General features: G+C 40.4%; 2 protein-coding genes across 2 annotated transcripts in view; one reads left to right on the forward strand and one right to left on the reverse strand.

Moving 5' to 3' along the window:
- Positions 1-7,629: 7,629 nt before the first annotated feature.
- On the forward strand, positions 7,630-22,745 carry JAZF1 (JAZF zinc finger 1; the record flags this gene model as incomplete). The annotated part of the gene is made up of 6 exons (XM_010289028.1): positions 7,630-7,864; positions 10,744-10,894; positions 11,268-11,344; positions 12,270-12,400; positions 13,889-14,058; positions 21,515-22,745. Coding segments are annotated over 6 exons (941 nt in total), but the record flags the coding sequence as incomplete, so codon positions are not given.
- A 3,002-nt stretch (positions 22,746-25,747) lies between these two features.
- The window catches only part of TAX1BP1 (Tax1 (human T-cell leukemia virus type I) binding protein 1), a 46,466-nt gene continuing 44,634 nt past the window's right edge, over positions 25,748-27,579 (reverse strand). Inside the window, exons 14-15 of the mRNA XM_010289027.1 lie at positions 26,777-26,859; positions 25,748-26,133 (exon numbers count right to left, since the gene is read on the reverse strand). Coding sequence (XP_010287329.1) covers positions 25,932-26,133; positions 26,777-26,859 — 285 coding nt within the window. The 3' untranslated portion in view covers positions 25,748-25,931. The remainder of the gene's footprint in view (positions 26,134-26,776; positions 26,860-27,579) is intronic.

Consider the following 27,579-nt stretch of genomic DNA (forward strand, 5'->3'; position numbering starts at 1 on the left):
TTTGCCCAGCATTTAGCAGTCTGAGGCACCTATTCTAACAGACCCTTATGGGTGTTCTTGTAAAAAAAAAATACATAAATAATAATTAAAAAAATAATGAATGGCATTGTGCAAAGCAGTTGATCAACATATGACTTAACTATAATATATGTGTGTGCGTAGACATGGTATGAGGTTTTAACATGAGCTTTTGGCTGAGGTGGTAACTGAGCATAAATAATAAGTAAAATCTGTGGTAGTTTCTAGTTTCTGCCTTAAGGAATAAAGCTATAGTAGGAGGTTTCCAATAACAATGAAAAATAATAAGTAAAAGTGCTATTATTTCCTATAGGGCTTTTCTTAGCACAGGTGGGATTTATTCCCAGCAACAGCAAAAAGATGTTTTTTCAGAGCTAGATGCCACATTCCCCTTCTAGGGAGCCAGGCTTTAACTTCATACATATTCAGCTCTTTCTTCCAGTAATCCAGAATGAAAAAATGCTTAAGTGCTCATCACCGTGCTTGGCTAAGTGCTTCAGAAATAGATCTCTTTCTTCTTCCAGTGATCTGCTGTCAGGTGGCTGTCCGGCTTCCTTAGAGAGACGAGAGTACGTGTTATATCCGTTACTCACCAAACCAAACCAAATCAATGAACTACATTCCCAGAACATAATGAAACTTAAGCTTGGAGGATCTGTGGAGCAAAGATGATCTCGTATTGCATGCACAGCAACAGTGCTGTTGTCATATGTTGGGCATGACTGCATGGCAAACAATAATCACTAACTTACAGCCCCAAATCAGACAGCTTGAAGTTATTATGAAGACCAAGAACATTATCTTAGTCTAACCTGCACAAACTGGTGGCTCAGTGGTTTCCAAGTACACCTGGATTGTATGGAAGTAACTGTATCTTGACATACCAAAGTGGCTCAAGGTCTCTTCTGCTGAAGGACCACTGGCAGACTGCTGTAACTCTTGCTGCACCTGTTTTCTTGATCAGTTTTCATGGAATTCTGATAAAGCAGTGGCAATAAAAAGTAATCTCCAATGACAGGTTAGTTTCTCGTATTTACCATTGGAGGTAAACTAGATAAACAATAACATCCTACAGGATTGTGAGAGGGGGCTGTAGCACTAAGGTGTCACTGAGGGTCAACATTCAGAAGGGGAAGTGGAATAGGTGTGCAGAATGGAAAGGGGAAAGAGATTTTGTCTAAGAAATGTAAACAGGACATGTGTTTACAGACAGAACTTTTCTATTCAAGTTATTTCATTTTTATCTTTGATCTACCAAAGAGTATCTTGATTTTTCTCCTTTGTACCATTTTGTTACATGCCATTTATTGAAATCTAGCTGTCTGATGACCTGGGTACATGCTCTGCAGTTTGGCTGGACCCTGAAAGAAAGATGAGAGTTGGCCCAGGCTTGATGCCTATTTCTCTTATAAGGGAGGTCATGGTGTCCTTTTTTTTGTCTCCTAGGCAAAACTGGAGTCTTTAAGGACTCTGCAAACCCCAGCCCCTGTTTGCCTTACAGGAGTTACCTGGTTTGTTTTATAGTGGGTTTGGGACTCCTCAAAGACCACCTCTTTCAGTGCGGATGGACCAGGTGAGAGAGGAGTGTCAGTTGTTTGCAAGGCGTATAGGGCCCCGAGCGCATGACTTTGCTTCTTTCAAAGTCCTGTAGCATTGGGGTATGGATCCTGGCATATTTCTGCAGGGCTGTGCTAGATCAGCCAACACAACCCATGAGCATCTTACTTTTTCAGAGGTTTGGGATTCCCACTGATCCAAGGCTGTAACCTTGTAAAGATGGAGAAAAATGATCGGGATTCTCTTGTAACTAAACTTTTCTGTGGTTTTCACAAGGACACATATCATTATAACCTCCCCTGCTTAGTCCTTTAGTTAACTCCATTCTAAACTAACTTAAAACCTAAGTACAAAAAGGCCTACACTACATTCACAAAATGAAATTATTTTAAAGTGGTGCTTATAACAACTGAAATTACTTCCAAAGTTAAAAGGCCATTTGTAAGTGTATATAGAGGAAAATCAAGATTGCGGTAAAAATAGCTGATGGGGGAAAACCGGGCTGTGCTGTGAGGGAAAATACATGAAAGCTTTTTTTTTTAACCATAATTCTTCCCATAGCTTTCCTCTGCTTTTTCTATTTTTCTTCCTTTTCCTGCTTTATTGGTACATTTCCCTTATAATTCTGTTAAATTCTCATTTGCTCTTTAACTTGGCAGTAAAAATGTGTTGAGCCCTGTTTGCTACAAAAAAAAAAAATGTTCTGGGAAGATTGACTCAGTTGTCAGGTTCTGAGTTTTCCAGTAGAACTCTGGATCTTGCCAGAGGAGAAGGCGCATCAAAAAATTTAACATTGCATCTTATTTATCTCGTCTTGCTCACTACAGGTAGCTTTACATGTAATGTCCTCTTTGTTGTACGTTGTCTTCCCGGCGCCTTCAGAGCATTCTTGCATGATGTGGACATAAATTGCACCGGCAATTGTAAAGCTACTGTGCTGTGGAATTGTATTTTAGTTGCGCATACCTGTAATTAATTGTATGGGAATTTTCACAGTACTCTCCCCAAGGAACAATTTCATTGAAAAGTAACCGAGTTGTCTAGACTATAGCAACTCATAAAATCATCGCTAGTTTTGGTTTTTGAGCTACAAAGGAGCAATAGAAACACGGCTTGTAGATTTAAAGTACTTCTAAGCACAGGAACTGTTTTATGATCCCCATTGTAGTAGTCTAACCTGGCAAACCTTTTTTAACAGGGTCGAGAACAGAAGATGAACAATAAGCTTAAAGTAAAGATTATCTCTGTGTTAATTTGTGATAGGTTTTTTGGTGTAGAAGTGCACCCAGTGTATATGGACCTTTCTCCCTCCAAATGTGTAAGAATTATATATTTTGTAGAAATCATATTGTGCCTGCCTTTCATAGCTTGTGGCATAACTGGTTTGATGTAGGAATAGCTTGACACTCGAAAAGGAGCTTCAGTGGTTCTGGGTAACAATGGTGGCATTCATGTTTGTGTGTTTATACTGCAAGAGCCAATTGGTGGAAGGAATTTTTTTTTTTTAATTTTTTTTTACTATTTAGCTTAATAAATAATCTGCTAATTACCTTGAAAATTACTAACTGAAAGCACAAACGTTTTTCAGAAAGTTGGAGACTGTAGTTGGGTACATGGAACTTTTAGGTGCTTATTTAAATCATTCCTAGGTATGTGCACAGATATACACATATATATGTATATATAAAATATTACACTGCAAGATTGAACGGGATTTATTTGGACCATTGTAGTGCCTTGAGAACTGAAAAAAATCACTCTAGCTATACTAGTGCTGTATGTCTGCATACTGAAAGCACCTACGGTTTTCAAGAAGTTTTTACAGTGCTTAGCAGAAAAAAGCATACTTATTTAGGCCAGCACTTCAGTGTGCTGAAGATGGTGAAACTTAAGCAAATGTTAGAGTTTTCCTTGCACTGTAGCCAAAGCAAATCAGAAGTAGAAAAACGCAAGGACTAACTTACCATTTCACACTTGATGACTTAAAACACAGAGAGGTTTATTTCATAGGGGAAATGGTGTATTATGAGTCGATGTTAGCCCGTACACGATCATCAAAGTGATATAAAATTGTAGGAAAAACAGAGTAGCACTAGTGTATCACCGGGTGAGCTAAAAACTATGAAACATTTGCTGACCCCAAAACTACATATTCTCTTGTCTTTTTCGCACTTGTGGCCTGGCAGGTGAAAGACATCACCTAGATTCTTGCTGAGGACAAAGCCTGATGCTTTGTCCATGCTAGCATGGGCTTCTTCTGTAAGATTTTTCCATATATAGTCAGACAGCATCATTCATGGCAGTTTCTCTTCTGCCTCTAATGCCAAAGGATACAAGAAGCCAAGGAGCAATGGAAAATAACAACTTGAAAAGTACTTTCATTTCAACTTCAGCCCAGTGATATATCATCTGAAACAACTCACACCTGCTAACATGTTTTGTACACCTGATTGAAACAGCGATAGCCTCAAAGAAAGGTTTGTGACAGCATACCAGGCACAGTGCAGATTTTATTTCATGAGATTCTTTGTTTTTAAAAAAGAGACTCCCACAGAATGCGTTCTTATGTTTGGGTGTTAAAAGTGCATTTATTTCTCAGAAACACAAAGTAGGATTAATTCCAAAACATAACAGATCTTTCCTGTAGATTTTGTGCATAGGCAGGATGACAAAAGCCTTAATTCCGCTCAGTAATCAATAGGCATTTTAGTTCTTACTGGTAATTCTGAGTATTGTCATTAGGGCTATCTTTCAAATTATACTGATGGAATTTCTTAAATCTAGATGGTCAGAGCATTTAAAAGCAGGTAGAGGGAAGCATTAAGTATATTTTTGTACAAAATAAAGCCTTTCACCCTTCAGTGCATTAAAGTGGAGAATCTGCCACTGCCTCCCTCATTGCTGGTCAGGGGTTTGTAACCCTCCTGAGGCTCATAAGCATGAACTTCCCTCGGCCCGAAGCTGCTGCAAGACCGCTGAGGTGCCGTGGGACTCTGCAGCTCCACTGCACCCTGGTCCTCCGTGGGCAGCCTGCTGCGGGATCCCTTTGGCATGATTCAGCCCGTTCACACATGAGGGTCTAAGGTCCAGCCCAGAAGTGTCTTGGAAATCTCCACCTCGCTGCATCCTGCTGAAATCGGCGGTGCTCCTCGCATGGTGAGTGCTACCTGCGCAGTGATAGCAATTCCTTGGCTTGGAGCCTGGTGGTAGCTCGGTGCATCCTTGCTGGCTTTGCACACCGCCGACGGCAAAGCACGCAGCAGTTGGGGTGGGTGAGGACTATGTACATTAGCAGTTTTATGGCCTGTACTGTAAGTGGCCGAATAGCTTTTGTACAGCTGTAAAGCATATTTAACCCAATGTTATAAAATGGGTCTAGAATGTATTTTCATAGCTTCATAAACTGTAGTTCATTTATGTAGGTACTTTTTATTGTAATCCTTTATCTTAAACATGAAACTGTTTCCTGATACCGTTTCTATTTTTTCTTTCTTTTATGAAAAAAGGGGAAAAGAAAAGAAAAGAAAAACTGCCTTTTTGTTATATGCATCAGGAGAGTCCTTAAGTACAGTAATAGTGCCCTGAACTTGTATTTTTGTATTTCTAACCTCAGAATGGAGGCCTAGCAACTAAAAAGCCAAAATAACATTAATTATGACTGTTCTTCGCTGTGGTTTTTGGAGTATAAGTTTGGAACAGATGTTTGGGGGGAGAAGAGGGGGTAGGAAGGATGGATTGTTTCTTTTTCTCAGCCCCAACTGGTTTTAATTCTTTCTTGAACATTTTAAGAATATCTTTAAACATTTGCCAGAGTTCAATTAACATCCTGTGACTAAAGGTGGAAAATGTCCTACTTTGTTTTTCTTCAACCATATACCTGCTCTTGCTGCTCATGCCAAAGCCAGAGAAAGAAAGGATTCCAGCTGGCACAGGTTTTATTGCTGTTACATTAATTTGCAGGTTAAGCCTTAAGTTGGGAGTGGTCTGCTGGATTGATTTATTGATTTACTTTTTTATTTTCATGATTTTAAAAAAGTGTCATGTAAAACACTGCTGTTTAATTACAGGAAGGTTATGCTCTTTTTGTTCATGTTTACATAAAGTGGTAGAAATCTAGTTTTAAAATATGTTTAAAGTACAGATTGTGTCTTGGTTTTATCGTGTTTTTCCTGTACTATGTATAAACAGCAGATTTTACATTATTGAAAGCCCTTTTTTGTGGAAAACAGGATTGGGGGAAAAAGGTTTATATAAGAATGCAAAATAACTTCCCGAGACTATTGGCGCAGTGTGACCATAAAACCTCAACAGCACATTGTGCAGTGACATTACAACAATTTGCTTTAGCACCTCTGCAAGCGTTCTCAGAAAGTCCTGTTCTACAAAACACATGCCGTGGTATCAGTTGACTGTTTTTTCCAGAATTGGTTCTTTACATGCATGTTTTTGTGATTAGTTGCTGTTTCGCAAGTAATTGGAAGTGGAGAATTTTTTTTTTTCTTATTTAGCTTTTTAGATGTATGTTTTACTTGCATACATTTATCCATTCAATAAGTTGTAACATACCTGCTTATATAGGTGTGCAGGCTCCTTTTAGTGGATTTATAATCTCTGGATTTGGGATTTTTTGTGTTTTAGTTTTAAAGATCGTTCTTGGATATAGCAATATCAAGATACAGATGCATCAAGATAGCAAATGGCTCCTAGGGCCAGATAGAGTCCAGCTGCTCCACCAACCCTTATATTGGCTCTGGAGGACTACTTTTTTTTAACCTGAGCATTATTAGTTCTCTTTCTCTTGTAGCCCAAAGTGGTAAGCACATCTCATGTGCAAATAGTTCCCAATTTTACTGATATTGAATAAGAATATATAATACTAATGTCATACTAATAATACTTTAAATAAAAATCTTTATGTTTATTTTGTACCTCTATCATTTTAGCTTTACCTCTAGGATTTTAGGGTGATTTCCCATATAGGCTAGCTAAGCTGAAATCATTTCGTACCAAAATACAGTATATTCGGTTCTGTGTTTTACCTATAGGATCTGAAGTGTTTGTGTACTTTCCAAAGTGGATTCTAGCCTTGTAACTGAATACATTTTCAGTCACTTAAAATTCAGCATGAGCTTACACTGTGCATTTAAATGAAAACTAAAGGTGATTTGAAATGTTGGAATTGACCTGTCTTCCATTACATTTGAAACACCAGGGTTATCCATGGCATGGGTGCGTAACTACTTGTGGTTTCATCCTGTTTGAGGTACCCACCCTCCGACATAGCTGTGGAAAGTATCTTTTCAGACTGTCTTTGTGACTGTGCAAGTTAGAGTTGCCATTTCTGTGGCGACTGTGAGTAGGTAGAGGATGTCCAGAAACATCTACCTATATCCTTGCTTGCTTAAATGTTCCTTCCTTTGGTATAGCAGACCCTGCTGGTTACTCTTCAAATGATGCAAATAAGCAAGAAAAAGGTGGTGGTGGTGGGGTGTTCTACCTTAGTTTCTCTAGTGTTTAAGTACTTTCTGCATAAAAATAATGTTAAAAGCTATATTGCCCTTTGTATTGGAATCCATATTCACATCATTACATGAGGTACATTTTTGAAATTCTCTTAGTGCTTATTTGCTAACGGAGCCTTGCTTCAGCCAGAGACAATAGAAAATTAGTTCTTCTGAGTAGTAATAGCTCCTAAACAGCTCGTTATTTAGCGCTTGATACTTGATCTGAGCTAGGAGAGGACTGGAAGGAAGGGTGGTTTCTCCAGAAGACATTTTTCTGGCCAAATCCTGCTCTGACCAGTGTCATGAGGAAGAGTAGGATGCTGGCAGCGGCACCGGCTGAAGTGCAAGACGAGGGACATGCTCCTGGCGCGAGCGTGTGTGAGAGCAGCCCGGCAGCGACCGCCGCAGACCACACAGCTCGCAGGACCCGCTGTGCCGGGGCTGGCAGCGGCCAGCAGGACATGCCCTGTGCCACCCCCCGGCTCGGCGCAAGGCCAAGTCAATAATAAGTTGTAATTGTTATTTTGATGGCTCTTTTGTGATCATGCAGAGGAAGAGATGTCTCCGCCAGCCTTGGCAAGTGCCCATTTGACAAACCATAACCATCTCAAGCAGCTCCCTCGAGTGACAGCAGAGCTGCCAAGCATGCAGTTGGCTTCAAGAAGAAATTTGCCTCTCCTCTCCCAGGAGCAAGGTTCAGAGGTTCTTACTGGGATAAGAGAGGAAACTTTTAACTGCGTTTGCTTGCGTCCATTGGCTGAAGAAAGGCTTCAGCCTTCACCATGGTGAACCTAGTGCTGGCTTTATGTAGGTGCTTAATCCAAACGCTGGAATTGCACTTGCAATCTAAAATGCCAATGTCTGTAGCACTACACAGTACTCTGTTTAAACTACCGTGGGTTTTCTTTGGTCGTATTATATGCATGTTTACATCGTCTTTGTGGACATGAGATAAGAAGCATTTTTGAAAATACAAGAAGGTAATCTGAATGGACCTTTCACAAAGGCTGAAAAACACTTTGTCCTCTGAGTTCCCTTCTCCCCCTGCACCAAAAACAAGCAAGCAGGCAAAGGAAAAACTGTGGATTAGTCTGTTTGAATGATCCAGTGTCTGAAATTTGTTGCCTGAGTTTGCAGAGCCACTGGTACCAGCTCACAGCCAAGAGAGTCCTGCTATAGCTTCTAGACCAAAGATTTGCATAGCAGCCATGATGCATCTTACTTAACTGTTTTGTATTTCATTGCCCCTAGCATTTATTTCTCGTGCTTTATATAAAGAAAGAATATTTCATTGCAAATGACTTGATATGTCTTTAGACCAGCAATGAGTATCAGCTGTGGGAACATTCTCCTTGCTGGTGAGCATGGAGGAAAGTGTGTACATCCATAGGCACAAAGGGAAGAAGTTTGACAAATTCATAAATATGCTTTAGTGTTAGACCAAAATTCACATAATATTAATAATTCACCTTTTTTTTTTATCAAGGAAGCTGTCAACAGTATAGGGGAATGCAAACTTCTTAACATAAGAAGTGCGCTCATAAAACTGGTTCTGTGAAATAGAAACTGCAGGTCCCGCATGGGACGAAGTGTGAAGCTGAATTTTTATGAGAGATTATTGGAAATTACCATGAACTTTCAGTGACACTGAAAACCAGTGTTGGTTTCCACGGCAGTAAGCTGTTTGCTCAGTTATTAATTGTATACTTAAATGTATGCTTTCTGGTCACAAAAATAATTGGCAAGGATGCTCTGGGTTTGTTTTTCTTCATGGGAGGAGAAAGAAAGAACTTGTAATGTTTTTGATCAGAGGTCAAGATAGATCGTATTCATTGTAATGGCACACACAGTTTGTGCTGGTTTTCATCAGCTTTGTCTTTTTTATATTTCAAGGCACAGTGTAGAAGTCTTTAGATTTAAAAAGTGACATAACTACAAATGATGTGCACCTGCTAGAACCAAGATTGACTTAGAGTTGAGGGGAAAAAAAATCCTCTGTAAATCTCACGGTGGAATGAATTCACTCAAAGGCAGAATTCACTGCAAAAGGCAGAATTTATCTTGGCTACAGTGGTGTGAATACCAAATAAACCCCAGACACATAAAAGATAAGGCTTCAAATTTTCAGCAGTGTAGCTGGGATGTTGTCTATTCCAGAATGTCAAATGATTAACTCTGCAAAATGTTTCTGAGCTATTTAAGTTACTGACTTCATCTGCTAGAAGAAGAAAAAGTAGTAGATGGGCATTCAAGAGGTGAGATCTTTGCTGTAGGATTAAGTGCTTTCTCGCTGATTTCGATAGCAAAACTGACTGGAATAGGAGGTAGAGCAAGTCTTTATGGTGCAACTTTGCTTTTCATCACACCACAAAGACTTCTTACCACGCAGGCAGTAATCATCATCCCTTTTCCTGCATGTGTTTACTTTTGGCAAATAAACTGCTGTGATGTAGACAGCCTTCTTTCTTATGATGGGTTGTGTTTAAACACGGCATAAAAATTAAAAGATAAATAACTTGTCAGAATACTTTGTGACCCTGCATGTTTTCTGTCTTTTCATAATGAGTAATTTTAGGTAATACCTGGCTCTGATACAGCATACTATGCCAGCTGTACCTAGTGGTGTCCTCAAGTCCATGCCAACCTCAAGTCCATCCCCACCAGTGGAGTCCACCTCTTCTTTGAGGAGCAGTGGCATTGTCTCAGCATGGAAAATTCCAGCAAAAAAACCCAACCTAAACTAGCATTCTTTCCTTCCCTTTGTTTTGGTTTTAATCTGCTGGGGGCAGCACAGATGAAGTGAGCCTTTTGGCAGGGCCACTGGAGTGAGGAGAGGGGAAATGGCTCTGTGGGCCAGGGCTGAGGGAATATTGCATGTGAGGGCGGGGGCAATATTAGGAAGATGTTACCAAGTCATTTGGACGATAAAACTTTGGTTTTAGGTTAAACTGAGGTAGAACTATGTAAGATCCCTGAATGAAAGCCAGATGATGAAACTGGATATAGTAAAAAGCAATGAGCTAGCTAGCAAGGAGCCTCAGAAAGAGCATTGCCAGAGGAGAGAGCTGGTGAAGGCATTTTTCTTGCTATTGTAGAACTAGTATTTAGTTACAGTAGTAATATTGTGTATTTGTACATCACCTTGCTGAAAGCATGTGCTGCTTTATCACCCTTTCCCCTCTAGATATTTGGATGCTTCATCTTAGAGGAATGTGTGCTGTGGATTTTTGGGGAGTTTTTTTGCTATTCAGACTTCTGAAGCCTAATTCTAATATTTTTCCTTTGAGTACTGGATGACGAGAAACAGTAAGGCCATTAGCACACGTGCTACAGGAGCAGCTCTGCTCGGTCCCCTAGAAGGGCAGCATGCCCCAGCAGAGCATCCTGTTTTTCCGTGCGCATGGCAGTGTCCAAGCGGAGATCAGTGAGCCAGCTCTCTTGGAGCTCTCTTAAGAGATATTGCAAATACTTGTCCAAGTCACACAGTTGCTACACCCTGGAACAGGCCATGGTTAAATGCAAAGGTGCTTAGTTTTTTTTTTTTTTTCCTTTTAAAAAGTAAATATTTACAGTTATTATTGTGAAACACCAACCAAGTTTAAAGAAAAGAAAGCAAGCAAGCTGTATCTCGATCAAAGTGCACTGCTGCACGCTTCCCCTTCAGCGCACGGCTGGTACCCTGGCAAGCTGCCCGAAGGAGCCAGCAGCAGCCGGCCGCTCGGGTTGCAGTTTGTACACCTGACATGGAGCTGAGGGCCGGGGACTCCTGCTCGGCCTGGGAGCGGCTTCGCAAAGCCACCGTCCCCGGCCTTACAGTACTTAATTAAAATACCCTGTCTAGGGGCTGTTTATTATGGCAGCACCAACCTGTGTGTTGTGCTTTTTGTTTTTCCTCTTTGCCCCCTGCCTCTGATGTGTTGCACGCAATCAGTGAGGCACTGTATGGGTTGCTGCTCTTAGACACTGACAACTGAGGAAATTAAATTCTGAGGCGGAATTACTTAAAAGCCTGACTAAATCAGTGTTGTTTTTCTATGGCAACTGAAATAACATAATGATTTAAAGGATACATTTTTATTACTGATTTTTTTTTTTTTTCCCAAGACAGTGTTTTGGATTTTGTTTATACCAGGACCCTCTTAAATACATTTGGGGATTTTTAATTTTTTTTTTTTTTTCCTTCTAAAGAGAGTACAAGCAGTTGAGTTCAGTAGGACACTGTTAGATAAAAGCAGTGATAAGACTGCAGTTCCAGCTTTGTTAAAGTAATATGCCTTTCAGGTACTTGGCACCGTTAGTATTACTGTTTTGTGCAAGAAGAAAAATAAATGGTTATTCATACTCAAAAAAGCTCATCACATTTGTAAAATCCATAATGACAAGTCTGGATTTAAAAACTCAAGACAATGGAGAATTTGCTTATACTGTTTAAACAACTCTTTTGACAATACCAGACAAAATCTTGCATTTTTGTTCAGGTAAGCTAATTAAAAGAAAACCATAAGGATGGTCTGACCTCACAGATGCTCAGACACACGTTTTGGTTTCTTCTGTCTCTCTCCTCCAATGTGTCTGTAAGTGAAGCATGGACAAAAGTTGTTACAGAATTGGCTCTTACAGTAAAGTTACTAGAAAAATTAAAAGGATGCCCTGAAAGTAAAGGAAAACCTATGGAAATGCATAATTGTAATGACTGCTGCTTCTCCCTACTGTTCTGTGTTTCTTTTCCCTCATGTACCATATTGCATATTAAGTTTTATAGAGCACTGATTGTTGTTTTATAAAAGTATGCTCCTTGTTATCACTAAAATTAGTGATATCCGTAGTAGATGTCATGCATTCTCAAATGATGTTTTCTTTGGGAGGTCAAAATCCTGTTTGGGAGGAAATCACCCCCTCTTAAGGGGGCTTACAAGGAGGTGATTATAATGGCAGAAATTGCTGGTATCAGTGTTCAGAATTGTGTATTTTCTCATCCTATGAGTGCATACGTGTATTTACAATGGGGTTTTCTGTTGCGTTTGCTTAAAAAAAAAAACCACTGAGCTAAAAAGTTTGAAAGGAACAGCTTGAGGAATTTTTTCCATCAAGATACAATCAAGGGCAGGAAATCGTAGAAGCAGAGTTGTGGTTTTGCCTCCATTTTTTTATTAGTTAATTAAACTATAACAACTCTTAACTTCATTTTAGGTTAACTGTTCCTAGAGTTCAGAAATATTTTAAGAGGTCAATAATGCTTTCTTTGGCTTTCGCTCATTCGGTGTGGGATAAGGAGTCGCAGTCAGCAGGGCAGAGTTTTCCAGATGTGCTGCAGAGCATGTGTGCGTGCGCTTATGTCGACAGTTGTTGACGGTGGGAAACCATCCATCTTTCCTCATCTGCGCACCACCCTGTACGGATGGAAACCACAGGAAGGGAACGTGGATAGCCTGACATCTGTAAGCGAACTTACAGTATCTGATTAAAGCTCAGGAGCCCCAAGTACTTGCAGCTACCAGTTGACACACGTTTTACTCAATGATGGAGAGGTACCGAGTCTGAGCGAGAGTACTGGGGGAGGAGGAGGAATCCAAAGGGAAAAATTTGTAGACAATAGGTGCGTATCTAGTTTTGCCAGAAGCAAAAAAACCCTAAAGACCCCGTTGTACACTGCAGCATGGGTTTTCTCTGAGAAGTCGGGATGTTTCTTCTTTAAACTGCCGTGAGGCATCTGCATTTTCTTCTCGGCGTGTAGAGCTGCTTAGAGGCGTGCACTTAAAGGGCATATGAGGGAAGCAAATAGAGCCATGCAAGTGTCACATAACTGTCTTTAATAGCGGGAGCTAATCCAGCACTCCGAGCCAAATCGTCTTTCAGCAGAAAGGATAAAATTTAGCAGAGCTGGGAAAGGGAAAGAAGAAAGGGGAGGGGAAACACAGCACCACCTCCTGCTGACACCACAGAAGTTTCCTTCAGCTTTCCCTCTCTCTCCCTCTGTGCATATATTTTCTTTTTAATCAGCTGGGGCTCTTCCCTACCCTGCCTTTTTTTTTTTTAACTGTATTTTTATAGTTGAAATTCTGCTTTCTTAATTTCTCTTGTTTCACATTTAACTTCTTCAGAGAATTTCATTAATAGTTATTGCAATTAAAAATAATAAATAAACTCAGCACCAGCTGCTCAAATGCTGTCCGAGCATATCTGGAACATAATGCGGTCTGTTCAGGGCAGCCACACAATGCAATTTATCCCCACACCTGAGGGAATGAATTTCACAACTGTAATTGCTACAATATAATTCTTATTAATGTTGTGCTATAATTCCTATTAATTCCAAAGGGCTAGTAAATGCATTAGGACTTGTCAACATATTATTTTACACTGTTTATGATCTGTAGAATTACGCTCTTCAGTATTGTATTGCATAAAGAAAAGCCTTAAAATTAGCTTTAATTGCGGGGGGGAGAACCACATTTTCTGTTCAGGCGCTGGGAAAGAAGGCAGGATCCTGGTGTTTGAGGAGTAATGAAACTGCATTTTAAAATCAGTCCTTTGAACTTTCTGTGCCACGCAGTTAACAGATATATTAATATGTTGAAGATATATTAATAATGCCTGTCCTGGTTATTAGAAAAAGAACCATGGTGTCTTTATGAAGGAATAAATAACTATAAGAAAGATAGGTTTATAAAATTAAAAATAACTGTCTTCCAGCAAAGACAAAAGCGGGGAAATTACAAGTCATTGTAACTGATGTAATAAATGCAGAATGTGTTATCTTGCTGTGCTCTTATTTATTCTTGTTTTATCTCACTACCCGGCTTTTCTAGGTAGTGAATATGATGAGGAGGAAGTAGACTATGAAGAATCAGACAGTGATGAGTCCTGGACGACAGAAAGTGCTATCAGCTCTGAAGCTATCCTTAGTTCAATGTGCATGAATGGAGGGGATGAGAAACCTTTTGCCTGTCCTGTTCCTGGATGTAAAAAAAGATACAAGGTAAGCAGTAGTGCAGACCTACTTTATTTCCCGCGAATGTAGTGCGGAGGGGAAAAAAAAGCCTCTAAAATCAATTTGTACCTTTCTCATTTAATAGACTTTTTACGTTTATTTTTGTGGTGTTCTAGCAGAGTACGTATTGTATTCACAGGTTTCCTCTCAAGCACAGTCAAGTTATCAGTTTTACAAAGGACATAGCCTTTTGCATCCCTTTTGATGTCGGTCAAGAGAGATCACATATAGTGAGTGACTCTCTTGCTTTACACATTTTAACTAGCTTTCTATTATTTAGACAAATTAAGTGCAGAATGCAGGAGGTACTACCAGCAAAATAATCTCTTGGGTCCTTTTCAGAGACACTAAATAGAGACACTAAATAAAAAACTGCTGCCCATCAGTGCCAGAATGAATTCCTGCAGAGATACTGCCTCTCCTTTAGGGAGACTGTGCCCAGGGTACTTTTCCTGGTAAAGGTGATGCGCGGAAGGTGATGGTTAACGTTTTGCAAGTCAGAGATCACCTCGGCAAGGCAGAGCCTCGGAGAAATTCTGGCATCGTTCTGTCCTGGGTCCGAGTCCCCGTGACCTGTCTGCACAGCCATCAGAGTGCCTGGCCCCACATGCAGGGCTTGCATCCTTCTGCGTGACATGCTAGGAAACAATTCCCACCACCCCCAGCCTTTTAATTACTCTTCATCACGTATATTTTTTGTTTGTTTATGGGAGTGAAACATCTTTAGCTTTGAACCTTGAGCTGGCTGGTGTACAACATGCTGTGATTTTGTGAGGATGGGAGTATTGCTTCACGTGAACCAGTGCAGGGACAGAAGAAATTGTATTGAACAGCTTGCACTTCAGTATGGTATTCTGTTGTCATTGAAATTTGGGAACAGAAGTAGCATCTAAATAATTTTCTGAAGTTTTTGCATGTTTTTTAAGTTTTTCTGAAGTTTTTGCAAGTTTTTCTGAAGTCCTGGAAAATTCAACCACTGACCTATACCCTAGAAAAAGCAGTGGAGGTTGGGTTGGTTTTATACTCGTTTTATTTTATGGCTTGTCCTTTAAATAATTGAAAAGTAGGGACTTAAAAGAGAACAGAAATATGAAAGAGAAATATAGGAAGACCAATAACATTTGAGATAAAACAGTTGTGACAAGAATGAATAAACTGTGCATGAAATTGCATAGTAGACAAAAACGTGTTTCAGTGATGGTGCAGCTGTTCTGGACTGCGGCAGCTCCCATAGCAGCAAATCACGAGGTTGGGATTCCTGTATAGATCAGTTAATGCTGACAATACTTACTTAAAACGTAAGTAGTGTGTTCATTTCTTAGTGAGATACAAGTCTTTTTTTTTTTTCTCCCCTTTCCCCCCGCCCCCCCGAGATTAGCCTTAACTACATACTGGTTATTCTTTTCAGTTACAGAAAAAACTGAAAACCATTTCCAGGGTCAGGGCAGAGGGAAAGATGTTTTCAGACTATTTACAAGGATTACTTTGCAGATTATTCAAGATTAATACTTTTCTTGTGTGTGGTAGAAGCTGTGCCAGAGGAAGGGTATAGTATAAACGCTAAATCCCTAGCTCAGGAAGCAAACAGGCCATGGTGATTGTTAGAAGTCGCTGTGCCCACAGGGCATCTATGCATTGCAGAAAACATACGCTTAATGGCAAAGGCTAGAAGGAGAACCCTGTAATTTGCTATATCCTGTCTGTTCTCTGTTTGACTGCCAGCCCTCTGTCTTTTTATTGCCCAAATAAGCAAGCTGTTTCTGCCTGCTTCTGCTATCTCGCTACCTTCATCTCAAATGCATGAGGACTGTCTAAGGGATATCTCGTCCACCATTAATGGTGGAACAGTCAGACGGGGAACAAATTAACAACCCTTAGAGAGGCTGAAGGGCAGATAGCAGCAGCAAATAAAAAGTACCGTATTTTCCTAAGAGCCTCACCTCTGTTTAGTCCTGATAGGAAAACACATTTCCTTAAACTGCCTCACCTCATTTCTCTTTTCCGAGGGCTCTGTTTCCTCTCTTTTTTCTTCTCAGCCTGATTTTTTTCTTTCTGCATTTTTATCTTTGTTTCCTTCCTTTTAGCTTTGTGTCAGCTGTGTTTCTTGTTTCCTCTTCGTGTTCCTTCTGCTTAACCCGCTCCTCTGATGAATTATTTGCAGAGTCTGGGTAGGGAGTCTTGTGATCAAAGCACTGGGATTTTCTGGTGGGTACTGGATAATCACAGTTCGGGCTGTAAAACAATTATGGAGCTCCAAACAGGAACACGGACATGCACATACAGTAATTGCCAGGCTCACTTTACGGCTGAGAAAGGATGCATTCCTTTAGGGAGCGAGGAGGAAAGGAGGATATACACAGTTTTCTTTTGTCTGGCCTTAGGTGACGTACGTTTGAGAAGCAGAAATTTTATTTTTAGATGTGTTATTTGGATTACAGTAATGCTTAAAGGACCCAGTAGGGATGGGGCTCCCTTTTGCAAACAATGTACAAGGATAAAAGATGGCCTCTGCACTGAAAAGTCATTACAGAAAGGTAAATAAGACGAGAATGAGTACAACAAATACTCCCAAGGAATGGGCTGGGGCAGACAATGGAAACTGGAATGAGAACATGTTTATACACAAGCCCAGATGAGTATCAGAAGTCCCTCCTGGCCTTCTGCCCAGCTGCTATCTCTTGGCAGTTTCCCATAGGCAGTGCAGTAGAAGTGAGCCATAAATATTTATCTGCTCTTCAGGGACTTTATTTTTTTAAGAAATAAAATGGCTTGCTTATAATATGTATTGGTACTACGCCCTCTATATAGTATGGCAGATTTTCTTGAGGAGCTGAAGATTTGGGGAGGGGGGATTTTAATGGTACGTAAATTTGTTTGTGGGATAGTCAGAAGCAGCTACATGAATGTAGAGCGCACTCACTTCAGATGCTTAAAGCTCAAGCCTCTGAAGCTTGCTTTCTTCTTCTCCAATTATGGTTACTGACCTAGAGAACAAATTATAAGAATTTCATAGTTTGCCATTGATGGATTTTTTTGTTGTTGTTCATATAATTTGTATTCCTCACCGCTCTTTACAACTACCTGAAAGGAGATTGTAGCAAGGTGGGTGTGGGCCTCTTTTCCCAAGTAACAAGCAATAGGGTGAGAGGAAATGGCCTCAAGTTGCACCAGAGGAGGTTTAGATTGGATATTAGGAAAAATTTGTTCACCAAGCATTGGAACAGACTGCCCAGGGAAGTGGCTGAGTCCACATCCCTCGAGATATTTAAATACGTGTAAGATGTGGCGCTTAGGGACATGGTGGTGGACTTGGCAGTGTTAGGTTATGGTGGGACTCGATGACCTTAAAGGTCTTCTCCAACCTAAATGATTCTGTGATTCTATTTGATGCCTTAGATGTGATTTTTAGAAAATCACCTGTGTGATTCAAAGGAACGCAAAAATCTCAGCCTTGCTTCTGTGGAGTGTACCCTCAATAGATTTTTGGATTTATATCCACTTTTGGATGGCCTGTCCAGAAGTCTGTGAGTATCAAGTAATTAACTTTCTTTGGAAAATGCTACCTGTAGGAGCTAAAGTCTGGATTTATGGCAATTAGTTTTCCTTTTATTCAATACCACTTATGTGTGCCAGTTATTTGGTCTCCAGCTCTGGAGGACATTCAAAATGCGTGTATCATTTTGATAAACTTAGCCAGCCAGCTTCCAAAGAGCAAATAAAGTTTGATACATAATAGATACAAAACAACCCCACAAATAATGCATATATACTATTATAGAGAAAACCCTAGAGTATTTGTCATAACTTTTCTAGTTTGTGCAAATACAATAATAAACGAATAATAGATTTCCATGCATACAAAACATAGCTTATATGCATGACTGCTTTTCGGCTATGAGCAAGAGGAGAAGTGGTACCTTCCAAGAATGCATTGGGCTTGTCTTTCTGGCAGGACAAGGGTCCTAGACCTGTGGGTTGGACAAACCCCTGGGAAGGCTGATCTAAGAGCAGTGATGCTCGGCAGAGCTTAGGGAGGGAGAATATTGAAGTGAGACAGGGAACGAAGGGAATTTACTTGAAAGAAAGGAGCAAGCCAGAGCTTGCAAGTTGAGTGAAGAGGAACTGGATGCACAAAGAAAACTTTGGGAGGAACAGCCAGGAGATACAAAAACATACGTCAATGTCCAAGTCCTGAAACAAGAAATCCTCCCAAACTATCCTTGATGTCTGTGTTCCCATGTGGAGGGGGTGGCAACCTCTCACACCTTCTGCAGTGTAGTGGCCTCACGAGGTCTGCTGTGCAGAGGGCCCTGCCCAACAAGTGCCCTTACATCTGTGCAAACCACGTAGTGCCAGTCTAAATTTCCCTATCTCCTCCTGATCTGGTCCCAGGTTAATAATTGTTTCCTCCTGTTCAAGATTTTGAAGTGCCCTTCTATACTTCCATCTTCTTCCTCAATTTGTGAGAGCAACCTAAGTAAGTAGAGCAATAAAAGTGATGTATGAGTTTGGCAAGTGGGTTTTGCCATACCTCAGCAAACTCAACCCAAACATACAACAAAGTGTTTACATTACAGTAGTGGAAAAAGTGCTGAAGAGTTGCCAGTAATTCTAACAATTTTCTTTCAGACAGGAGTACAGGTCAAATTTCCTGTTACACTAGCTCCGCATACTCTGCGTGGGTTTTCAAACCTTCCGTGGCCCAATTCATTCCACGTAGTTTCCTGGTGTAGCATTTCCTTAAATCTTCTGCCCAAAAGTACTTCCCCCATCAAAGCGCGTGGGGTACTCTCTACTTGAGGCTGAGTGGATCATCAAAAAATCTGGATCAGAAGAAGAGTTTTGTTGGCATGGAATAGTGAGGAATGGGATGGAATTCATGATTGCAGAGTTACGGCATCTGTAGCAATTGATATTAGTTTAAGTATCTTAAAGTGATTGGTTGCAAAAATTAAAAGTATAAACAAGTTTCTGTCATTTCCAAACCATATATATAGGGTTTGGGGGTAACTTTGTTTTTACATTTACAATTTCACTGCAGTAGCAAAAGCTTAGCAGGTCACCCCCAGATTTTCTCTTTGAAGATGCAGGTCCTTAACAGTACTTAGATGTTGACATATGTGTTATGACAGCCAACAGTCCTGTGGGTGCTGGTGCTGAAGGTTGCAACTATGTGCAAAACCATCTAAAAACTGCTGCAGGATCTCAGGTAACTTGCAGGGAATTCACTTGACTGCTCCTGAGGATGATTTGTAGCTTTGACCTGCTTTTGTCTTGTGTCGGTGGTACGGCCTTCTACCTCCTTTGAATACTCTTCACCCAGAAGTTACCGGCACTAAAGGCTCATATTCGTATGTCTGGTTTGTATTGGAGACTGAAGGTTCTTGTCTCCCACATCTCAGGTGACAGCTGTGCAGGAGTTGTCCGGTATTTTTAAGGGTGTGAAGGACAACTTGGGGGCTGGATTTGCAACTGCGAGTGAGAATTGAGTGCCTGGAGTCTCCAGAGGAGAGAAGCCATGAATTTGTGGGCAGAGCAGTTGCTTGCAGTCTTGCACCATACTTTCTTTCCAGGGTGGATATTTTAGGCTAAGTTTTTCTGTCTAAAGGATTTCCACAAGTCAACCTCTCCAGACACCCAGTCTGCCCCAAAGTGCCACTTCAGCAGTCCAGACTACACTGGGCGTCACGAGTTCTGACAAGAACAGTACCACACTCAACTTCATGATTGAAACCAACGAACTCTTTTTGCTTAAAGATTAAAAATACATTGCTGCAGTGGCACAGTGAAGGTGTAATAAATAAGGAACAGCATTTTACGTTGTAAGGTGAGAACACTGTAGCTATGTGGGGACTGGGCCGTTTCTCTTGCAATTATGCTCCTCCCTGCTTTCCTGATGGGAGCTGCAAGTTCCTTACACTTCTCTTGCTGCTGTGAGCTGTGGCTAGAGCAGGGCAGTGGCGGACAGCAGGCAGGGGGCTGTCTATCTCAGGAGTGGTGGGATGTAACTCTTGAGATACTGACTCAGAAGAACTTGGATTTAGGAGGTAGGGGAGGAGAAAGGGAAGTGCTGGCAGGAGAGTGGTATTGAAGATGTTAACCTTGTGCCTTCTGAAGTCTTCAAAAGTTTTAGGAGTTGTAGCTCTCTTCTGTTTACTGTAGGCTTTTTCTTTTTCCCTTTTAAAAAAAAAAATAAATTAAAAAAAAATGTCCTAACCTGTCTAATCGCTGTGCTTTCCAAGCCGGAGCTTCCACTTACTGTAAGCTCCACACTGGTAGCACTGAACTTGTTGCTTAAAAAGAGCCAGAGGGATTTTTTGCTATGTGTAACATCAAGCAGTGGTTCAACAAAGACAAAATCCCTGACATTTCAGCAGGTTAATTAATATCTGTGCTGTTAATTGATTTCAGCTTTTATTAATAGTTTAGAGAAAACCCTGAGATATGTATCTGGAAACTTCAGAGAGGACACAGCAGAGCCTCGGAGCTGTATCTTTTTGTCACAAATTGTCTTGGCATCTCCTTTGGTTTCTTCCTGGGAGTAGCTCTAGTGAAAGACACTTTGCCTTTTCTTATTTATCCAAAAGTCCAAACTCTTCTAGTGGAAGCAGATAAGGGACACTCCAGTCAGACAAATCCTACCTAAAGCAGTATCACAACAGCTGTTGAGACCACAAAGCTTCTTCCATTTTTGCCAGAAATACGTGAAAAGGAGGACAGGGGTGTGATTTTGATCATTGCTTAGTGAGAGTCTTGGTTAATCTACTGTAAGTGTTGCCTCTTTCCTGACCTTGCCAGTGTAACGGTTAAGTGTGTCACGGTGCTGTTTTTTGTTCTTTCTCCCCAAACATCAGTGGAGAGTTCTCTAGTTGTAGCTGTAGAATATTCCCAAACAATAGTTGTTTTGAAGACGGCTTCTCTGGATTATTTCCTGAGTGCCCTGCGTAACTCTTTAAGTTAAGTGTTTCCTGCAGTTAATTCTTCAGAGACAATGTGTAAACTATCAGAATTTGCTGGTGCCTAAAGACATATCTAGAAACAATGACACCAAACGGAACACACACACCATGGGGGGAGTTTCAGCTTTTTGAAGAAGTGTGACTCGAGTCTTCGTGCCAATTCTTTGTTTGCTTGTAAATGAACCTCTGAATAGAATTTGTCAATGCTGTATGTCAGGAGGCCCATTAAATGGTATTTTTTGTAAAGTGCAATACGTTGGGAGACAAAAACGAGGATTACCCAGGTAGACAAGTTCCATGCATTATTGTCCTTCTTGTCCCACCTCGCGTGTTGACAGCCCAACACATGCGTAGCACCTAGCGGCAGCTCCTAGCAATTCGTGTGATTTTGCCTGTAACGTTGAATCAGTTTTTTGTTTTTTTAACAGGAAGCCAAGCCATTATCAGCCCACTTGACCACTAACGTTTTACTTTTTCACTCACAGAATGTGAACGGTATAAAGTACCATGCTAAGAACGGCCACAGAACGCAAATCCGTGTACGCAAACCGTTCAAATGTCGCTGTGGAAAGAGTTACAAGACAGCTCAGGGCCTGCGGCACCACACAATCAATTTCCATCCCCCCGTGTCTGCTGAGATTATCAGGAAGATGCAGCAATAACATGCTGGTCACAAATGTGCCAAGAAATCCTCACCAGCAGTTGCTGATTCTGAGAACAGCCACCTTTTTCAGGGGAAGCATTCAGCAACCCTTTAAAAAAATTAAATGCATGCTTTAAAATTTTCTGTAATTTTGGAATGATGTATCTTTGTAGAGTTAATGATTTTGTACATTTGCACATGTAATCATCATACCCATGTTCATTACTTTGAGATAAGGTGCTATAAAAGCTTATAGGTTCTTCAGAACATTTCTCCAAAACAACGGAAAAAAAGTTAGGGGGGCGTTGCGTATTTAGTTGTCCTGAAGTGTTGAATAGGAGTAAGAGGAGGAGCGCTTGGCACTGACTTCCTTTCAAGATTGTAACGTGATGAAGACTGTCACTGCAGCTGTCGATGTGTGTGCAAAACCAAAATACCACCTTCGTCAAACTATCGTTAACATGCCTTACATAATGGAGTTACCAGTGGAGTAGCAAGTCTTTTAGGTAATGGAAATATAAATAAGAAAGAATGTTTAACATAATATGCTAAAAATATTTTCATACTTAAATAACATACATAAAAAGGTGTGCTTGCTGTATTTTATATTATCTTGCGAATCTTTTTTTTCCCCCCCTCTTGAAGTGCTCAAAATCTTGCCATCTGAACTAGTAAACAATCACTTCAGCGTTAGAAATTACTTTTTTTTTTTGTTTTGTACAGAACGTCAGATTATGTTCATGCCCATCAGACTTTTGAGGACCAATATCCCAGTCCAACTAAATATTTACCCCTGATCTCTTAGAAAGACACTTGGAAATACTTAAGTGCAAATTTATGTGTGTGTGAGAAACAATTATCTTCATCTCAGATGAAGTTTTAAAGCACTTTGTAGTTCTCTATTGCCAACAGATTTAATGTTTTATGTGTTGCCAATTCTTGCAACTACCGTACGAGCATGTGCCTGTGGTTGCAAATAAAAATTAAAAGTTCTACGCATGGTTTAAGGAGGTCCATTATTTGTGCTAAGGGAGTTTCTAATGCCTCTCCCTCATGTTCATTGTACTTTGAGATTTTCTTTATGCATTTTTCTTTTTTGCTTCTCATTGTAGGTCACTGCATTCCATTTGGAAGTGTCTGTTTAGCTTTACAATTAATTTTGCTGAAATATGACATATGAGCCTTATTGAAGATTAAGTGCTTCTTGCAGCAGGTGGTCAGAGACCGACTTAAAACAAAAGCCAACCTGAGAGCGCTTCGTGTCTGGACCATACCTGAACGTTTGTCGTTTACCATCCTGCCTTGAGCGTTCTTCTCTCACAAGTGCTGGTCTCGGAGCTGGCCGGGAGTGGAGGTGGGCACCCCCCACCCTGCCCCAGCCCCGAAACACTTCTCACCCCATGAGGGTTAGGGAGGAACGCGCTGTGTTAAACACAGCCATCGCCTTTGCTTTGTTTCTGTTATTTTAAGTGCAAAAGAAAGCTCAAAATTAAGGAGGAATGAGCTTTCCCTTTTTTTTTTCCCCCAAAGCTTTAAGACTAAAACCTTGTAAGGATAACAATTACCTGTTCTCCAGCAGAGTAAAAGTCTCATTAAAACACTTGGGCATCATCCTCACAAATAAGCGTTTCGAAAGAAACACCACTTTTTCAAAACCTAGAGAGGCGACAGTGCTTGCGTTCGTTGTAGGGTGCTGCCAGCCAGCTTTAAAGGATGATCCAGACATGCGAGTCGAGTTAGTTACTGGTGCACCAAGGCGGCCGCTTCCCACCTTCTGCAGCTCTGGCAACAGATCTGGCCAACAACCACGGTTTGGCTCTGCTCCTAAGTGCAAGAAACTACAGGCTGGGTAAGTTCCTTCAACAGCTAAACAGTTGTAAAATGTCATTGTTGCATGTAAGTTCCTTTCAACTCTAAAAAATGAAAATCCAGTTTCTATTTACCTATTCATTGTGACAGTATTATTAAACAGGTAAAGATGGGACTATTTTGTTATACTGTGTATAGTGAATGTATTGTACTGTGTCTGTGAAAAGTGTGCTTTAAATTATATTTTCATATGTTTTGTTGGGGACAAAGTACTTTAAGTTTGAAAGCAACAGAGGTTTGTTTTAGAACTGAAGGCAACTTAAAGAATTCCTGTCAAGAAAGCTGCTTATAAATGTAAATCAAATCACATTTAAAATAAACTGCCTCTGACCTAAAGACTGCTCTTTCCTCGTTACTAACCTAAAGATGCAAGTTCTTGGGCTGTATATAGTCTTTTTATTTGTATGTTTTACTTGGGGTATCATCAAACTCTGTATTCAATAAACACATGAAGCAACTTAAGCACTACACCATTAATGCACAAAATTACACAGAATGCTACAGCCTGGAGGGGCAGGGCGGGGAACCCCACACCAAAAAGACAGTATTTTGATTTAATCAGTCAAAAGGACTTCGGATTTCACAGGCTCTTTCCTTCCAATATCACAACAGGGCTCAGGTTACCAGAGGAAATTTGTGCTGACGCTACAAAAGGGCCTGGGTTACCTTTCTGCTAAGAGTTTGCAGAAATGAAGGGGCTATAGCTGTGAAAGGAGAGATCATTAAAACTGTAATTCACTGAGGTTTCAGCAGAGGTATTTGCTGCTGTCACTCACCTGCAAAACTCACTGGGTAGGTTATTACAAGCAGCCTTTTCAGGGTGGCTATTTAATAGGGAAACTAGGTCAGTGATTCCCTGTAACATACCACACACCTCTAGGAGGAGTCTCAGGTTTTGAGGTTGTCCTGCCTGCATGGGATACCAACCACTGAGATCTCCTAAGTCTTCAATAATATAACTAATAATATTTTGGGTTTATAGCCTAACTGTTTTCACATGCTGTTGAGTTACAGTAAGGAAAAATAAATGGACAAAATATTATTTCAGTACTTCTATACATTACCTTAGATCATCTCTTGATGAACACATATAACATAACACATATATACATGCACAGTATATAAAAAAAATCATCTAAGACTTAAAATGACTTGAGAGGACAGATGGAGTAGCTGCTACCCAAGACACTGCCATTTATCTGTCATGCAACTTTTAATAAATCCTGCATTGAACAGCATATTGCACATGTTCACAAGACAACTGCAGACAAAGAGAAGCTACTGAGAACCTTAAGCCCCGAGTCTCTCAAACAAAGAGCATAAATAGATGTGAGCAACAGTTTCTTTGTCATACAAGGCTGAAATGTCATTTACTGTAAGTACATGAAGCCTAAACTCTGGTTTATTTCAAAATGAGCATCAGGAAAAAAGCACCACTGACTCCATGAGTAAGTTTGCTTTTAATGTAACAAGACTACTGTACAACAAGTGGAAAGCAAATTTACTTAACACAGTTAAAGTAAATATAAAATGTTTAGATATACACGCATGTTTTTACTTACCAGAAAGAAATACATAAAGTTAAAATGCAGGAGGTTTTAAAAGCCCTAAGCCAAAAAAGGAACACAATCCACTGTTGCGAAAATATAACAGTATTTTCTACTAAGTGCAATTGCAACATAATGGCAATGATTTTTTTTTAAACAATTACTTTTAGGCATTTAAGCACAGCAATTTCGTTGAACTCAAAAATACTGCCTTAAAGTATAATGTACTTAATTTAACATTATCCCTTAAGGCAAACATTCTATATGTAAAACTGAAGTATCTGCCATTCCTTTTGTTGCAAGCCTGTAATCTCACAGTACATGCATCTACATTTCAGAAATGTACTAGAAAACTCTATTTCCATAGGGTAAGTAATGTAACTTTCCAATTTAACTGTTACTCAACAAAAAACTACACAAATTTGCTAGGACAAACATCTGTTTGTTTATGACATTTTTAATCATGCCTCTGTTATCATGGTCAAGAGAAACCCTAGGTGTTTCGGTGGCATTTTCATGTAGCTGAAGAACATCATGAAGCTGGTCTCATTTTTCTAAGGCTAAGCCATTCCTCCGTCCTTACAAATTCCACTAAGGGGAATAAATAGCTACATAACACAACAAGGTGGGCTTTTGTGGGGTTTTCTTAGTATAAGGTTAGGCAGAGAGAGAAGATAACCCAAGAGCAGCTTACAGCCACCATTTATCACAGCTCCCATTAGAGTACATTAGCTTTTAATCCGAAGTTCGCGCTGTTACAGAAAAGCTGTGCTGGTTTTGTTCCGTAGGTGGACTACTCAAAGTTGTGAGGTTTTTTCTAAGCTACACTGCAAAACAAAGTATTTAATCAAAATTCAATACGTTCTGATCAAAGTGCGTCTGAACGTGCCTCTCAAAGCCTTGCTGGTCATAGTCGGGCGGGAACTGCTCTCCGCACATGGGGCACACCTTCCAGTGGCTCTCGACATGTTCCTCAAACTTGCTCTGGTCATAGTTAGGTGGAAACATCACATCGCAGAGAGGGCATTTCTTGTGCACATCAAAACTTCATGAGGAGGCGGAGAGAAAGAAAAAAGGAAACAGTTATTTAATCTGTTAATGCGAAAGAAAATATAGAAGTAGGGTCCTGCTGCCGACGACGTTAAGAGCTTTACTACAAACTTAAGTAGACTTTGCACCTATGCAAGTTAATTTAAAACGTCTCTGTGGAAAGTGCTCAATGCAGTTAAAGTGCTTTTATGCAGCAATTCCAAAATAACCTGGCATTTTAAAAGCAACATTATTTTGACATAATTCCAGCTACCACCGAATACAAATCTGTTGAATGTCTTAATGGCCAAGCAGTTTCATGGGAAACCACTCTCTCTGCTCATAAATGCTTGCTCTTAGCAAACGTAACACTTTATAAAAGCTCTAAACTTAGGTTCACAATTAGGTTGGAAAGAGACAGGAAAAAACAAAAGTTACTCATTCGTTTACTGAATAAATTGTCCCCATTACGTCAAAATAAGGTATAACACAAATAGTCTGCCCAGTCTAACACATATTCTCTGACAGTGAATCGTAAGCCAAACATACACTGAAAGTGTTTAATAGTGTTTCATCTCCACCCCCACCTTTGAATAAAAGAGTCTAGTTACACAGAAACCCATCCACGACACTGAAGACCAAGACAAGATAATATTTACCTGGAATCAAAGCAGAAACCTGTTCCACGTTCATGCAAGAGAAGACTTGGAGGATCAGGAGCAGAAGGTACAGTGTTATCATCCTATTAAAAAAAAAAAACGAAGTATTTTAAACAACAGCCACTAGAAATGGCTTTTTTTTTTCCTCCTCCATACGCATTTTTTGTTATCAAGCATAAACAGATGAAATTTACCTTCGATTTTTTAATCTCTGCAGCGTAAGTTTTACTTCAGTGTGCAAAAGGGAGATGCAGTTAACAAACGTGAAAGTTAACAAATGTGAACAGCCAAGCACAGGCCACCTTTTGACTCCGTACCTAGAGCAGAAATCTGCGCCCGCACTGCTAGAATGCTTCCGCTAACGCAGCGACTAAGGAAATGCGGATCACCCACTCTTAATGCCTGGGGGCCAAGTCGGAACAGAAAAATCTGGGTTAAACTGAACGCAGGGAGTCACACTACAAACCATAATCACATTTTATTGAGAGCTGAAACTCAAACTCTAGACAACAGAATGTCAAGTTAGACTTTAAAAATCTGTCAATTTAAATTTCAGCAAGGGACGGGGGAAGACATTGATTTTGATTCACATCTGTCGGTTTTGAGCGATCTGCCTAGGCTGCTCTTGCCAGCCAAGTGTGTCACAGGTTCCACGCTGCCGTCAGGCACGTCGGCTCAATTGCCTGGTCTGGCTGCGTCCTCTCACAGGCTCAGCCAGTTGCGCTCTCCCTTCACCGACGCGAACAGCACGTAAATAGCTGCAGCAGGCCCTGATGAAGGTGGCTCTGCTGATGGACAAGCAG

Source organism: Phaethon lepturus, unplaced genomic scaffold (genome assembly GCF_000687285.1).
Source record: "Phaethon lepturus isolate BGI_N335 unplaced genomic scaffold, ASM68728v1 scaffold13676, whole genome shotgun sequence".
NCBI classification, from domain to species: domain Eukaryota; kingdom Metazoa; phylum Chordata; class Aves; order Phaethontiformes; family Phaethontidae; genus Phaethon; species Phaethon lepturus.